The sequence below is a fragment of the Macaca mulatta genome, chromosome 14, assembly GCF_049350105.2.
Source record: "Macaca mulatta isolate MMU2019108-1 chromosome 14, T2T-MMU8v2.0, whole genome shotgun sequence".
NCBI lineage: Eukaryota > Metazoa > Chordata > Mammalia > Primates > Cercopithecidae > Macaca > Macaca mulatta.
This window is the reverse complement of record NC_133419.1, coordinates 123534338-123550084: the sequence shown is the minus strand read 5'-3', so window position 1 is coordinate 123550084 and position 15747 is coordinate 123534338. Positions and strand designations below refer to the sequence as shown.

Below are 15747 nucleotides of genomic sequence, written 5' to 3'. Positions count from 1 at the left end.
ACACAGGTAAAGAGAGATTTATTATGCTGGAAAACTTATTTAAATACATTTTTCAAAAAGAAGCACTGAGAGATAAAAGGTGTAAACTAAAAACAGTTTAAAAGGCATGAAGTCTAGAATAGACAATCTAATATACAGCTATTTGGGGTTCCTACAGGAGAAAATAGAGTAAATTTGAGACACATAATATTCAAAGGGGGCCGGGCGTGGTGGCTCATGCCTGTAATCCCAGCACTTTGGGAGGCCGAGGCGGGTGGATCATGAGGTCAAGAGATTGAGACCATCCTGGCCAACATGATGAAACCCAGTCTCTACTAAAAACACAAAAACTAGCTTGGCGTGGTGGTGCGTGCCTGTAGTCCCAGCTACACGGGAGGCTGAGGCAGGAGAATCGTTTGAACCCGGTAGGCAGAGGTTGCAGTGAGCTGAGATCGCGCCACTGCACTCCAGCCTGGCGACAGAGTGAGACTCTTGTCTCAGAAAAAAAGAAAGAAGAACCAGTCAGATCTCCAGATCACAATCTCCATTTTGTGCACCTAGGCAACTGTCCCTTCCCTCTCTCCACAGCTCACTGGAGGTTTTCATTCTGAAGAAGCCAACGAGTCTCCTGCCCGTGAAGCACCAAGCACAGATAATAAATCTGACCACCAAGATAAAAGACCTAAAACTTACAGGAGGAGCTTCCTATCAGATGGCCCCCACAGATCATTCTATAGGTACTCCAAGTCAACAAGCACTGTCACTCAGAGCTTCCAATAAGCTTTCTAGTCCCTCATACTTGATCATGAGAAGATGATCAAGCATTGCCAGACATCTGACACAAGCCGTAAGGTGGAAGGCAGCAAAATAGGAGAAGAGAAACAAACATCACTGACAAAGACCTAGAGGAAAGAGAAACAAAGCGGGGAATTAAAAACACTGAAAAATTCAGTCACAAGGGCCCTTACAGCCTATTTTGCCTTGTTGAAAATCTAAGAAGATGTTGAGAAAAAAGGATGTTGCATCCACGAACAAAAACATGAGGCTATAAAAAGAGGAACACTCAGAAACCAATAACAGAAACAACAACAAAAAATCCTGTCGGAAATTAACAAACATGATAGCAGTAGAAAGACTGGAAGCTAGGACTGAGAAACCCTCCCAGACAGTAGAACAAAATTACAAAGAAATGGAGAAGGAAAGAGAAAACAAAATCATAATAACAGTCCTGGAAAAACACATCTGAATCATAGGAGTTTCTAGAAAGAGCAAACAGAAAATGGTTGAATGGAACTACCCATAAGATGACTCAAGAAATTTTCCCAGAACTGAAGGTCATGTGTTTTCAGGTTTAAAAGCCCCAGCTTAATCTATGAAAACAGACCTATACGAAGGCACATTATTATGAAATTTCACTTCAGTAGAGAAAAAGAAAAGATCCTAAAGCTTCCAGAAAACAAAACAAAACAAAACAAAACAAGTTATATATAAAGGATCAAGAATAAGGTGGCTTCAGATTTCTCAACAGCAACACTGGATGCAAGAAGGCAATTCTGAGGGACAATGATTTTCTTTCTCTCTCTCTCTTTCTTTCTTTCTTTTTTTTTTTTTTTCTTTTGAGACGGAGTCTTGCTCTGTCACCCAGGCTGGAGTGGGTGACATCATAATCTTGGCTCATCACAACCTCCACCTCCCGGGTTCATGCCATTCTCCTGCCTCAGCCTCCCGAGTAGCTGGGATTACAGGTGCCTGCCACCATGGCCGGTTAATTTTTTGTATTTTTAGTAGAGACGGGGTTTCACTGTTTTGGCCAGGCTGGTCTCAAACTCCTGACCTTGTGATCCACCCGCCTTGGCCTCCCAAAGTGCTGTGATTACAGGCGTGAGCCACCGTGCCCGGCCAATTTTCAATCAAGAATTCTACAATCCTCTGCCAAGCTACCAATCAGGGGCGAGGGCAGAAGAAAGATAATTTCAGCAAGATCTCAAAACACTTACTTCTCAAGCAGTGGAGGATGTTCTCTACCAAAATTAGACAGGAAACTAAGAAAGAGAACGGGGATGTAAAAAAACAGGAAGGGTGACGAAGGAGAAGAGTGAAGAGAGTCTCCATGAGGATATGGAGATTCTCAAGGATAATATGAGCACAACAACAGCGGAATGCAGTCAGAAAACAAGTGTGGCACAAGACACTGGCATGCTGAGAACTGACCATCACCCTGTCCCCTGTCCTTAGACCACATTTTCAATCTGAAAAAAATCACCGGAAGGGGTGCTCAAACAAACTAAGGAAAATGTGAGATACTGAAAAGAGAATCCTATCAGAAGAAAGGCAAAGGGAATCCTCAGCAGGACAGCTGCGTAGCAAGTCTAGAACGAGAAAGAAAGTAGTCTAGAAAGTCGAGCTCCAAGAAGGAGACAAGAATTGAGAAATTGCCAGATGTAGTTGTCCTTATGGAAACTTACACTAAGAGGCTACTCAAAAGTGTAGGATCAATTAGCTATACGTACAGAGAAAATTAAGCAGAAGCAGCCCAGGAGGTTGAGGTTGCCAAAAAGATTAAAAAAAAAAAAAGAAATGAAAAGAGGGACATGATTATAGATATAATAAAAGTGGAATAACATTAAAGTTATTTAAATACTACAAAAAGTTTTATGACAGTACATTTTAAAACTTAGCATAAAAGGAAAATATTTCCTAGAAAAATATAACTTATTAAACTGACTAAAGTGAAAATGAAAAGACTGCAAAGTCTTATAATGATTATAGTAAATGTATCAGGAGTTTAAAATCTGCTCACAAACAACAACAAAAAGCCAAACGAAACCCATTTATGGCCCAATAGTTTTAGAGGAAAATCCTATCAAACCTTCAAGTAACAGATAAGGCCAATTGTATATAAAGTGTCCAGAGGACGCAAAAAGAGGAAACAGTCCTCAACTCATTTTATAAGGCTGGTATTTTCTTGATAATCCACCCAGTGAAGGCCACTGGCAGATAGGAAAATTATAAACCAATCTCACTTCATGTATATGAAAATGTTAAATCTTAAAGTGTTAACACATCAAATCCAGCAACTTATTAAAAATGCAGTATGACAAATTGGGTTAACCCTAGGAATAAAAGGATAGTGTGTCATCAGAAAATCTGTTAACATATTTCATTACATTAAAGGATTAATGGAGAAATGTTTCAATAAATGCAGAAAAAGTATTTGATAAAATCAAATACCCATTTATGTTGAAAGTTATTTGCAAAGAGGAATAGGAGGAAATTTCCTATCTATCATCTATCTATCTACCAAAAACTAAATATTATTTTTAATAGTAAAAGTGTTAGAAACGATCTTTCTAAAATGAGGAAAAAAAAGACAAAGATGCCTGCTATTTATCATGATCTCTTCTAGGAAGCTAACTTTAAGTCTTATTGAATCTACATTCCATACCACCAAGTGTAGCACTTAAATGTTCTTTGATCAATTCACAAGGGAGTAATTGTCTCCCTACTTTGAAAGTAAGTTCCCTGAAGGCGCCTCACACACCATACTTCTTTTGTATCTTGTATAGCATTGAGCACTGTAGCATTATATTCAGCATGTTAGGGATGTAGAAAGGATGTTTGATTGAAGTACACCAAGAAATGGTGCCTGAAGTAATTTTTAAAATAACTTTTATTCTCCTGTTTATAGAAGTTACACATTTACATTGTAGGGAACTTGAACTGTTTTGAAAATATAAAGAATAAATTTTTAAAATTCCAATCTCTCTTGCTAGAGATAACTACTATTGATGTTTTGGTAATTTTTCTTCTTCTGTGCATATTTGAACACAGTAGAACTCACACAGTAGAGCTCATACTCCCTAGATGTAATTTTTTTTCCACCAGTGTTATTCAACCCAAGGTGTAATTTTGTACCCTACTATTTTCTTCCTATAGAAGCATTTCCTCATAACCATAATTTTTAGTGGTTCCACGATACTAAATATCATAATTTACCTAAACATTCCCTATTGTTGGATTTTTAGGTCACTTCTACAAATGATGATTTTTTTGTATGTGCACATTTTTCTGTATTTTAGATTATTTTCTCAGGATAGGCCAAGATAACGTTGGAGATCATTTGTTTCCTCCAAACATTACTTGCAGCCCTCAAAAAGCACTGATGTTTTTTGACTGGGTCCCTCTGTCCTTGTCTCCCTCCAACTTCTAGTTTAACTACAGGGGAAAAATAGAGGAGACAGGGAAGAGGAAAAGAAATCCATCAAAAGTAGACTCTTGGCTGGGCGCTGTGGCTCACACCTGTAATCTCAGCACTTTGGGAGGCCAAGGCGGGTGGATCACTTGAGGTCAGGTGTTCGAGCCCAGCCTGGCCAACATGGTGAAACCCCGTCTCTACTAAAAATACAAAAATTAGCCCGGTATGGTGGTGAACGCCTGTAATCCCAGCTACTTGGGAGGCTGAGGCAGGAGAGTTGCTTGAACCTGGGAGGCGGAGGTTGTGATGAGCCAAGATCACACCACTGCACTCCGGCCTGGGCAACAGAGCAAGACTCTAAAAAAAAAAAAAAAAAAGTGGACTCTTGGAGGCAGGAATCAGAGCTAAGGAAGTTGTTAGGTGAACTCTTCTTCTCACCTAGCCATCCTTATGGATTCCCCTTGCCCTTCTCCCTCTCCAGTCTTTCTGCAGCGGTCTCTCCTTTCTCCTCTAGAAAACCACTTGAGAAAAGGGAATTCTTACCATAACATTTCTAGGTTCCTGTATTTTGTCTCTGTGTAAGGCTGTTTGGGTTGTTTCTTATTTTCAGTTGATCCATGAACATTTCTGTGATAAACCAACTGAGAGCCTTTCTGGCTCAGGAGCACGTGTCTCTTAGAGAGTTCATTAAGGTTGTCCAAATCCATGTCAGAAAGGGTGTGTAGCTGCTGGTAGGAAAATCCTTTCTCTTCTTGGTCTTTGTGTCCTCTTTCTTTATTAACATTCAGTCCAGAGTCATATCCAGTAGAGTTTTTATATAAGACCTTGTCAAAAGCCTGTTTTGGTGGAGCAAATGTATTGGAGGTTTCTTTGAGATTCTGGCCCCTAAGTGCCCTTGAAGCTTGTGCATCATTGTTAGAGGCGTGCATAATCACAATCGATTCAGGCTTTGGTGAAGTATCAAGAGACTTATTTTGGTTCTGTTGCTGCCTGGGAGGGTTATTCTGGTTCTCCAGACTGGCAGTCACCTCTTCCGCTGCGAAAGACTTCAGGCCATTTTGGTGTTTATGCTGTTTTCGAATCTTGGGCTTGGCTGGTCTTCTGGAAGGCTGATGGTCATTCACCGTTTCAGAAGGCTGCCCTCTTGGTACACTGCTTGATTTTGTACTCTCATATTGAGACCAGTGTTCCTGGTAATTCTAGAGAGATATTTTTGGTTAATGTAAAATTAGAAGACTGGCACTCTTCACAAATTTTAAATCAGTGTTTTTCAAATTGGGGACTGGGAAGCTGACCATAGAACCGAAAGCAGATACAGAAAAAGTAGAGGTTTTTTGTTTTTGTTTTTGTTTTTTCCCTAATTTCAGGGCATTGGAGAGTTAATAACTGAGTGATCCCTCCTGGAAATTTAGGATTATAAGCCTAGAAAGAAATAGAAAGCTTAGAACAGGCTTTATATTAAGGACAAGTCTTTGGCTTAAAAGTTTAAGTTTTAAAAGTTAAGTCTTTGACTTAAAAGTGTCGCCAACTTGGGGGATGGGGTGGGGAAGCTTTACTTCCAGCGATACGGAGAAAGTACAAACGCGAATCTACGTCACAATATATAAGCTTATTTTAAGTAACATGAATATTTTAAAAAATCTTAACCAGAAAACACTAATAATTTGCTTTATAAACCAAGTACAAATTTAATATTAAATACAATTCAGATGATCAGATCTTTTTACTCATGCTGGTCAGAAGCTAGAAATGACCTCTTCACCAGATGAAACAAATTAGATTTTATTCAGAGGATTATAAAAGAGTCTGTGCTGTGATAGGACATCTGTGAAACCACAAGGGTTGTTTTGCTTCTGTTCCTTAATATAGCCTGCGCTTAGGCAATCAAACATCTGGGGGAAATATTTCAATTTCAGAACAGTCTTTATGCTTTTCAAAGTCTCCTAACAACAAAATGTACTCCTGGTATAATAGATACACTATGTAACTATATTGTGCTATTGCCATTTAGAAATATTTTCCAAGGAATAAAGCACTCATTACTTTGTGAAAAACTGGCTGAGTTAAGAGACCTTTGCAAAGAATGATTACATGCTTATTGAAAACAATAGGATGACCATATGCATCAGTGTGTTATATAACTGCAATATATTTCTTCCTTTCTGAACACATATATTTAAAAAATCTCTTTAGCTTATATCTATAAAACATTAACTGAAAAATGCAGCAGTTGGATGAATGATTATTTTAGCTTGCTAGAAAGAATGATCAAATTACTGTGATAAGAGTTCAGCTTTGATTTCTCGTTTCTGATACATTCTGATACAACCACTAAGACTCATCCTATTCGTGTATAATATTAAGCAGTGTTCTATTTCTAGTGAAATCACGTTATAATGATAATGTTGATTGTTAAATTTAAAACAGCAATATACAGTGTTACTTATTATATCACATTTTTAAGAAATAACGCTTCTAATTTGAAATTTAGAAGCTGTTCTTTTGAGAATTTGAGCTTTCTAGGGGATTGGCCAGGCTCTGATTAGCTCCTACATACTTTAAATTTTTACTTGTGGTGCTCCAAAAAAAGGGAAAACTTATTTTCTGTATTCCAGGTAAATTCCAGGTATTCCTTTCATGCAGTAAATTGAGCTGCTTGGGGAAATGTGGGCAGGAAGGCTCTGCAAATACATAGCGCCAAGAAAATCCTTTCTTGTAATGGATCCAGAAAATAATTGCTATTTTACAAAGTTATAGGTGTGGTCATGGAACACAGCAGCTCTTTTTATGACTGGCAGCACTGTTCGTGAAGGTCAAAAATGCCCCCCTTGACTGTGACCTAAAAATATTAATTGATGCTGATAATGTCATTCTTTTCAATATTTGTTCAGCCTTTAACTCACTAGAGAAGTAACCAGGATGCTGCCATCTAAATGTACTTTCCCTACTTTTCTCTCTTAATTTTCACCAAAAAAGAAAATACTTACTTCTCAGAAATTTCTTGGGTACTAGATCTGAAATCCTGGGTTACCACTTGATCTTAATCACGTTATTACCTTTGCTGCTGACAATGCAGATCACAATAGTACACTTCACAGGGCGCTTTGACAACAACAAGGCCAAGGACTCATCATTTTATGAAACTTCAATTGTCTCAAGTGTTAAATCTTCTATTCACATAAATATAAGTGCCCAGAGATGGCATTTCAGTCCCCAGAAAGGAAGCCATTTATAGGCTTGATACGATTTTTCTCACCTTCCAAGCAGCCTACTTGAGATCTGTGGTTTACTAAAGATTTATTACCCTACAATTGGGGCATCAGGTGTCACTCTTTAGGTGGCAAGACCTGAGTTCCCTGAAGTTAATATATAAAGCCATTCTCAGACGATTTAATCTCCATCAGCACTGAAATCCTCTATTCCATCCTGCTCTCACTGGGGTTCTTTTGTTACCAACACTTGCAATCAGTACATACTCCATGCACTTAGAATAACTGCTTAATGGCAGTAGGTTTTTGCGTCACACGTGGAGTGTTAGCATGGGGGAATCCTGATGCCTAATGCTGGGATGATCATTTCTTAGTAGGACTCATCCTCAGTTATTAAGTGATGCTCATTCATACTGTGCCACCCAAGAGAACTTTGTCCCCAACCCTGTGAAAGGCAGCACCTGGTTGTTTCTCTTTTACGACTTTTCCTTTCACATGTCCTAAGCAGACGGGACAATGCCTGCTCTGATCGCAACCAAAAAGTTCATCTGCTTCAACACAAAAGCCACTCCTGCTCTTAGTTAACCTGACTCAACCACGGTCCCGAGAGTTGTGCCTGGGCTCCGAGATCAGCTCTAAAGTGGAGAAATTTCTATTGTGTTCCGCTTTTCTGCTGTGTTTATGAACAATAAAACATGAGTACTTTAAGCCTGAGATACACATTCCATCTGATAATATTAAGAGAATCTCAAGCAAAAATATTAATTGGCTCTAATTTTCTCTGTGGGTAAGGAAGAACTCTGTGTTCAGATGAATAGAAGAAGCATAGATCTATTGATAGTGTTGGAGGCAAAACCAAATTAACAGCTTTTTGGAAAGGTTAATCAGGATTTGATTACAAGGGCTTTCATATTAATTAGTAAAAGATCCTACATATCTTTAATACTACCATTATCTTTTCTTTGCCTGGAAAGCTAAGAGTTATTTTAGAGGGGTAAGAAAGGAAACATCCTATTTATCCTTTTGAAACATTACTTACTTGGGGAACCTCTTGTTTTTTTCTACTGACTTGTTTCTTGCCTGGTGCCATGGTTTGAACATTTGTGTCCTCCCTAAACTCGGACGTTAAATTCTAACCCCCAAGGTAATGCTATTTAAAGGTGGGGCCTTTTCGAGGTGACTAGGTCAGGAGGGCAGAGCCCTCCTGCATGGGATTGATGTCCTCATAAAATAGGCTCAAGGAAGCTCATTCACTCCTTCCATAGTGTGAGGACACAGTGAGAAGGTGGCACCAATGAACAAGGAAGCAGATCCTCACCAGACATGGAAGCTGCCAGTGTCCTGCCCTTGGACTTCCAGCTTCCAAAACTGTGAAAAAAATTAATCTCTGTTGTTTCCAATCCACCTGATCTATGGTATTTTGTTATAGCAGCACAAACAGACTAAGATACCTGGTTAAGATCTTAACCAGTGGGAATGTGCCTGTCACATTGCCCAGCAAGAGTCCTGAGCCTTATACATACTGCATTCAGTCTGGGCACACAACCTGAGTAGGATTCAGAAAACCCGTGAAGATTCATAGGCAAGCGCGAAGCGATTCAGGACACTAAGGCCTATGTGTCAAGGTTAAATGAAGAAAGATTACTTGGCTTCAAGTGAAGCCTCTAGGCATGGATAAGACTCTTTTTTTTTCCTTTTTTTTTTTTTTTTTTGTATTTTTAGTAGAGATGGGGTTTCAGCATGTTAGCCAGGATGGGTCTCGATCTCCTGACCTCGTGATCCGCCCGCCTCAGCCTCCCAAAGTGCTGGGATTACAGGCATGAGCCACCACGCCCGGCCAAGACTCTTAAATAGAATATGATGATGACTTGGCTTCAAGTGAAGACTCTAGGCGTGGATAAGACTCTTACATAGAATATGATCATGACCATCATTCTCAGTATTTTAAAAGTAAAAATACATAGGCTGAAATGGTCTCAGGCATATCGTCTCTCTTTCCTCACCCTCTCTCTGGTTTCTCGTTCTTTCTAGTATGTAAATGTATTTAAGTCTCTCCTATGAAAAGAAGGAAAGAAACATTCACTTGATGCCATTCTCTGGTTAAATCCTATCTCTTTCTTGGCCGGGCACAGTGGCTCACACCTGTACTCCCAGCACTTTGGGAGGTCAAGGCGGGTGAATCACTTGAGGTCAGGAGTTTGAGACCAGCTTGACAAACATGGTGAAACCCCATCTCTACTAAAAATACAAAAATTAGCCGGGCATGGTGGCGTGCATCTGTAATCCCAGCTACTCAGGAGACTGGGGCAGGAGACTCGCTTGAACTTGGGAGGCAGAGGTTGCAGTGAGCCAAAGTCACGATACTGTACTCCAGCCTGGGTGACAGAGCAAGATCCTGTCTCAAAAAACAAAAGCAAAGAATAATCTCTCTCTTTCTCAATTCACAGCTGGGCATCTTGATGGTGTAGACTGCACTGGTCTCTGCTCCCTATCTCTCATGCTGACCTCTGTCCCCTGCCATAGAGCGTTCCTTCTCCCCATCCCGCTGAAACTGCTCTGTTCAGGACACCAATAAACTTTTAGTCACCAAATCCTGTGGGCACTTTTTTCTTGAACTTTTCATTTTCAAGTTATTTCAAACTTACAGAAAAATTGCTAGTACAGACAACTCTAAAAGATTCTTATCCAGATTGAACAATTTTAAACATTTGGTCACATTTCATTGTTTTATCTGTCACTCCACACATAAACACACAAATATACATCTATATACAGATATGTAATTATTATTGTTTGCAGTTTTGGTATTTAGCTTTTTCAAGCCATGGAGCCTTCCTTATATATGAGTTGCATGTGTAATGCCCCTTGCACGGCACCTCACTGCTGCGTACCTGCTTAGACTGTGAACAATGTCTTCTTCAGTCTGAGTCCTGGGATGCGTGAGGCAGACAGCAGCCCTTACCAACTATGTCAACTTTTCCCTCCCTAGACCACAGAAACAGCAGCCAGGGCTGTCATGGTTCCTTGTTCCTCTTCCCACTTTCACACCTTTGCCCGCATTTGTCCTTCTAGGGGGAGTGGAGATACTGACTCCTATGGGGGGTATTTCTCTGTCTTCTTAGGGCAGAATTAGGTGCTCTTTTAGTTCCACTGCATTTTGTACCCATGTCCATATTACTGCATTATAATGATTTCATAACCGTATTCCCACTAAAGTATTGAACTCCTAGAGGGGAGGTACTGCTTTAAAAAAAGATAACCTTGGCTGGGCACAGAGGCTCATGCCTGTAATCCCAGCACTTTGGGAGGCCAAGGTGGGCAGATCACCTGAGGTCAGGAGTTCGAGACCAGCCTGGCCAACATGAAGAAACCCCGTCTCTACTGAAAATACAAAATTAGCCGGGCGTGGTGGTGCATGGCTGTAATCCCAGCTACTTGGGAGGCTGAGGCAGGAGAATTGCTTGAACCTGGGAGGCGGAGGTTATAGTGAGCTGAGATCGTGCCATTACACTCCAGCCTGGGCAAGAAGAGCGAAACTCTGTCTCAAAAACAAACAAACAAAAAAACAAACTTTCTTCAAGTTTTATTTATTGTTTTAAAGAATTTTTGTTGTTGTTTGCTTGTTTTTTTTGGTTTTTTTGTTTTTTTGTTTTCTTATCTTTTGGGCCAGGCACCTAATCCACAGTGCCTGGAATACAGTAGATAGTCAATAAATATTTGTTGTGTTAAATATTTTGATTTTGCATAAAGATATTTCACATTAGTGAGGGTTATTGCTGTTAGGGTAAGCTTATGAAACTTTGAAAGTCATTTTTCAAGAAAAAAATTTCAAATGAGGCCCATTTTCCCTTGGAGATATACTAAACAATCTTTTTATCTGTATTTTGCATTTTGTATTTTGTAGAGACAGGGTCTTGCTCTATTGCCCAGGCTGGAGTACAGTGGCACCTGTAACATCGAATTCCTGGCCTCTAGCAATCCTCCTCCTTGGCCTCCGAAAAAGCAATAGGATTATAGGCATGAGCCACTGTGCCTGGTCCATGATCTTTAAATGCATCTTTAATCAGTCAGTAAATATTTATTGAGCATCAGCCTTGGGCAAAGCATTGTGGTAGGGGATGTAGAGAAAAATGCAATCAGTACCTTTAAAGATCTCATAGTGTAGTGGGTACAAAAGAAACACAGGTGCGGTGGCTCAGGCCTGTAATCCCAGTACTTTGGGAGGTCCAGGCAGATGGATCACCTGAGGTCAGGAGTTCAAGACCAGCCTGGCCAACACGGAGAAACCCAGACTCTACTAAAAATTCAAAAATTAGCTGGGAGTGGTGGTGGACACCTGTAATCCCAGCTACTCAGGAGGCTGAGACAGGAGAATTGCTTGAACCCGGGAGGCGGAGGCTGCCGTGAGCGTAGATCCTACCACTGCACTCCAGCCTGGGCAACGAGAGCGAAACTCCATCTCAAAAAAAAAAAAAAAAAAAAAGAAAGAAAGAAAGAAACAAAGACAGCAGCTAATGAGACACGGCCAAATATGGCAGGCCCTGAGCCAGTGGTCCAGACTATAGACACAGCAGGAGCTGAAGGCAGAGGAGCAGGGTGGGAGAGGCTGGAAATCTCCATGCAGAGGTGGCCCTTGAGGAGGCACTGAAAAGAAGACACTGGATTTGGGTAGTTGAAGAGGAAAAAGAAAGGCAGCCTGAAGTGTCTGTGTCCCAGAGTGCTGGGCCGGTGTGTAGCATGCAGTGGGCAGTCCACAAATCCTTTCCACCTAAAGAATGGGAAACATCCCTTAGGCCATTCATTGTTTTGGCATTTTAGGTCTAACACTTTTTAGATGTTTTGCTCCATGTCTTCATTCAGGAATGGGTTATAAGCACATTAATTACAGTATACGCAAAGAACAAAAAGCATTCTTTTGGTTTTCTTCTGATTTTCTTCCGTACAAAAGTTTTACTGCCTCTGTCAAAGGTCATGACATCAATCAAGCAGTGTGATTTTACCTTGATTATTATTTTTTTCGGTCTCCACAGAGACTATCCAAAATTGCCAGTGTTGACTATATTTCAAGTAATCATGGCGGATATTAGGAAAAGTTTTCAGTTAGCAATAATCGCACCTTGTATAAATCTCCCTGGTTATGATATTACCACTGGGCAAAGTTTTTTTTACCTTTTATCATTAGCTGAGAATCCTATGGTTTTCCTTAGTGACAATTATGAAAGCTACAGGTTGCAATAATCTTACATGCTTTAAATGTATTTTCTATAATAATTTAAATAACTAGACATACATGGTCATAGAATTCTAGCATTTTGCAGCTGTGATAGACCTTGAAGGTCATTTAGGCTAATCCTTCATTTAATAAAGAAGAAACTTAAGGCTTTGAAAAAGTTGAGATTTGCCCAGTCATGCATCAAGTAAATAGCAGGTTGAGGCCCAGAAATTCATCTCTTGTGGCCCATTACCCATAATGCATGGCAAACCTTAAGGTACTTCCTTTGTCCCCGGTTCCTGTTGACCAAGCTCCCCTGGCTCTCTATCAGGTCTGGTAGTGGATCCTGTCCTCCACATCCCACAGTCATGAGACATTTCGGTCCCCATCCTCTTAACTTCTAGGTGTGGCCTCACTGGCATCAACTTTCAGGAAGCTCTGGGTGAATGACTTTTTCTTTCTTTTTTTGCAACTCTTAAGAGTGGCCTGGAGGTCACTGGGGAGGAAAAGAGATGATTTGGGCTGTCCCTTCTTTCTAACCTCTCTGAAGCTGGGATAAAACTTACTATTTTTTTTTTTTTTTTACTATGTTTATCACTGTACATAGTTTTAACTGATGTCAACAGGCTCTATAGGTTCAGCAGTTTCAAAGGACTCATCTCTTCTTAGGCAGGGATAAAACCTGGTCCAAGGGAGGTTCCACATACATGGGTCAAGAAAAACTTGAGCTTCTAGTGCTTTTTCTGTTTCTTTTCTTTTTTCTTTCTTTCTTTCTTTTTTTTTTTTTTTTGAGATGGAGTCTCGCTCTGTCGCCCAGGCTGGAGTGCAGTGGCATGACCTCGGCTCACTGCAACCTTCGCCTCCCAGGTTCAAGCGATTCTCCTGCCTCAGCCTCCTGCGTAGCTGGAACTACAGGCGCCTGCCACCATGCCCAGCTAATTTTCGTATTTTTAGTAGAGTCGGGGTTTCACCATATTGGCCAGGCTGGTATTGAACTCCTGATCTTGTGATCCACCCACCTCGGCCTCCTAAAGTGCTAGGATTACAGGCATGAGCAACTGGGCCCGGCCTAATCTTTGTATTTTTAGTAGAGATAGGGTTTCACCATGTTAGCCAAGCTGGTCTCGAACTCCTGAGTGACCTCAGGTGATCCACCCGTCTTGGCCTCCCAAAGTGCTGGGATTACAGGTGTGAGCCACTGCGCCCGGCCTTTTTCTGTTTCTTCTAGAAAAACAGTGTGGAGAATTTCGGAAAAATCTTCCTGAAATCACATTTATGATTTCAAAGTAGTACACCCATGGCCAAAAAGGATGTCATCACGCTAAATGACCAGTTGGTAAGTTTTTATATTCTGAAAATGAGGGTTTGGTGAGGCTCTGGGAGTTCTCATCCAGTTTTCAGGAATAGTGTCCCCATTGTCTAGGAATAATAAGTAACTGCCAACTACAAAAGGAATCAGACTTGGGAGCAGCACAGAATTGGACAATTCTTTGGAACTGTGATTTTTCCTGCATGTCTTTCCATGCCTTCCTTCTGTGTGGGATTCTAACTGAGTATGTTGAAAGTGTGATATGATTATTTTCTTCCAGCAAACGGAACCCTTGGAAAAACAGGTAGGGTTGGCTGGCTGGGCAGGCCATGGCTCCTCTGTGCAGAAGCCCGTCTTATCCATAGGAAAGTGGGTAATTATTCTCAAGCATAAAAATAAACCCTTAAGTGATAAGAACTCAGTCACGATCATTACTTATATTCAGCAGTATTGCTTGAAACACACTTAAAATGCAATCTAGCAGGTAACCTTTAGCTGTTGTGCTCTTTGATGCCATTTGTCTTCAGGATCGATGGCAGCATTTTCAATTTCCTTGGCATTCTGAATAGACGTCTTGTCTGTTACTCTGACGGGGTAGGAGATCTAGGTAGGTAAAACACATACAGCATGTTAACTGGATTCATTTTAGTCTTAGAGCCATGGGACTCAAGTCAGTGCACTCTAGAAAACAGTCCTGCTGGGCTAGGTTTTATTTTCAGTTAATTTCAAGGATTCCTCTCATCAGTCCTCAGGGACCTGATTGTTCCCAAGGAAAATGGGAATAAACAATGTTTTATCTTGCAGACACGAAGAGAAAACTGGTGCCTTAAGGTCAAACTATTACTTACTTTACATGCTCAATACATATTCAGGAGACCCAATTTTAGAACAGTTATCTGAACTGGATGCAGCAAGTAACATTTGATCATGCCAATAGAAACACCATGAAATAACACTACATGCCAAGATGATGACGACAACAGAAATAACAATGTTTTTACACATGGAATGCTCGTGGTGTGCCAGCATCTGTCCTAGGCCCTTAGCACACAATGTTCTCAGGTAATCCTCACAACCACTTTATTAGGTATGCATATGTTATTACTCCCTTTTTGCAAATGAGAAAACAAAGGTACAGAGAGGTTAAGTAATTTGCCCAGGATCAACAGCTAGTAAGTAGAAGAGCTGGGTGGTCTTTCTCCGGAGCCTGCACATGCAGCAGTGTTGCTAACTCACTTATTAGAAATATCCTTGACCTGCACGATTAGTAGTTTTGGTTTGAATTTGAATAATGTAAAGTCGGTGGTTCTCAACTTTAGTTAGATATTAGAAAAACCGAGGAAATTAAAAAAAAATACTAATGCCCTGATCCCACCTCAAACCCATTAAATCATAAGCTCTGGGAGTGGCCCCAGATATCAATATATTTTAAAAGTTCCCTATCTACTATTTAAAAATTTTTTTAAAGTCCAGACGCGGTGGCTCATGTCTATAATCAAAGCACTTTGGGAGGCTGAGGCAGGTGGATCACGAGGGCAGGAGTTCAAGACCAGCCTGACCAAGATGGCGAAATCCCCATCTCTACTAAAAACACAAAAATTAGCCAGGCATGGGGGCCAGTGCCTGTAATCCCGGCTACTCGGGAGGCTGAGGCAGAGAATTGCTTAAACCTGGGAGGCGGGGGTTGCTGTGAGTTGAGATCATGCCACTGCATTCCAGCCTGAGCGACAGAGTGAGCCTCCGTCTCTAAATAAATAAATAAATAAATAAAGCTCCCCAGGTGGGTCTAATCTGCATCCAGGTTTGGGAAATATGAATGAAGGCAGCTACACAGGATTTAGGC

The 15747-nt window shown here is 40.6% G+C and overlaps 1 protein-coding gene and 1 non-coding gene across 6 annotated transcripts in view; both read right to left on the bottom strand.

Moving 5' to 3' along the window:
* The window catches only part of JHY (junctional cadherin complex regulator), a 70747-nt gene that overhangs the window by 14481 nt on the left and 40519 nt on the right, over window positions 1–15747 (bottom strand). For all 5 annotated transcript variants that reach the window (XM_077964542.1, XM_077964545.1, XM_077964543.1 and 2 more), the window contains 2 exons: window positions 14394–14507; window positions 4718–5373 (listed from right to left, as the gene is read on the bottom strand). In XM_077964542.1, coding sequence (XP_077820668.1) covers window positions 4718–5373; window positions 14394–14507 — 770 coding nt within the window. The remainder of the gene's footprint in view (window positions 1–4717; window positions 5374–14393; window positions 14508–15747) is intronic.
* LOC114672587 (U4 spliceosomal RNA) lies at window positions 12405–12544 on the bottom strand. The gene has a single exon (XR_003722978.1). It is a non-coding gene; the product is annotated as a U4 spliceosomal RNA (small nuclear RNA).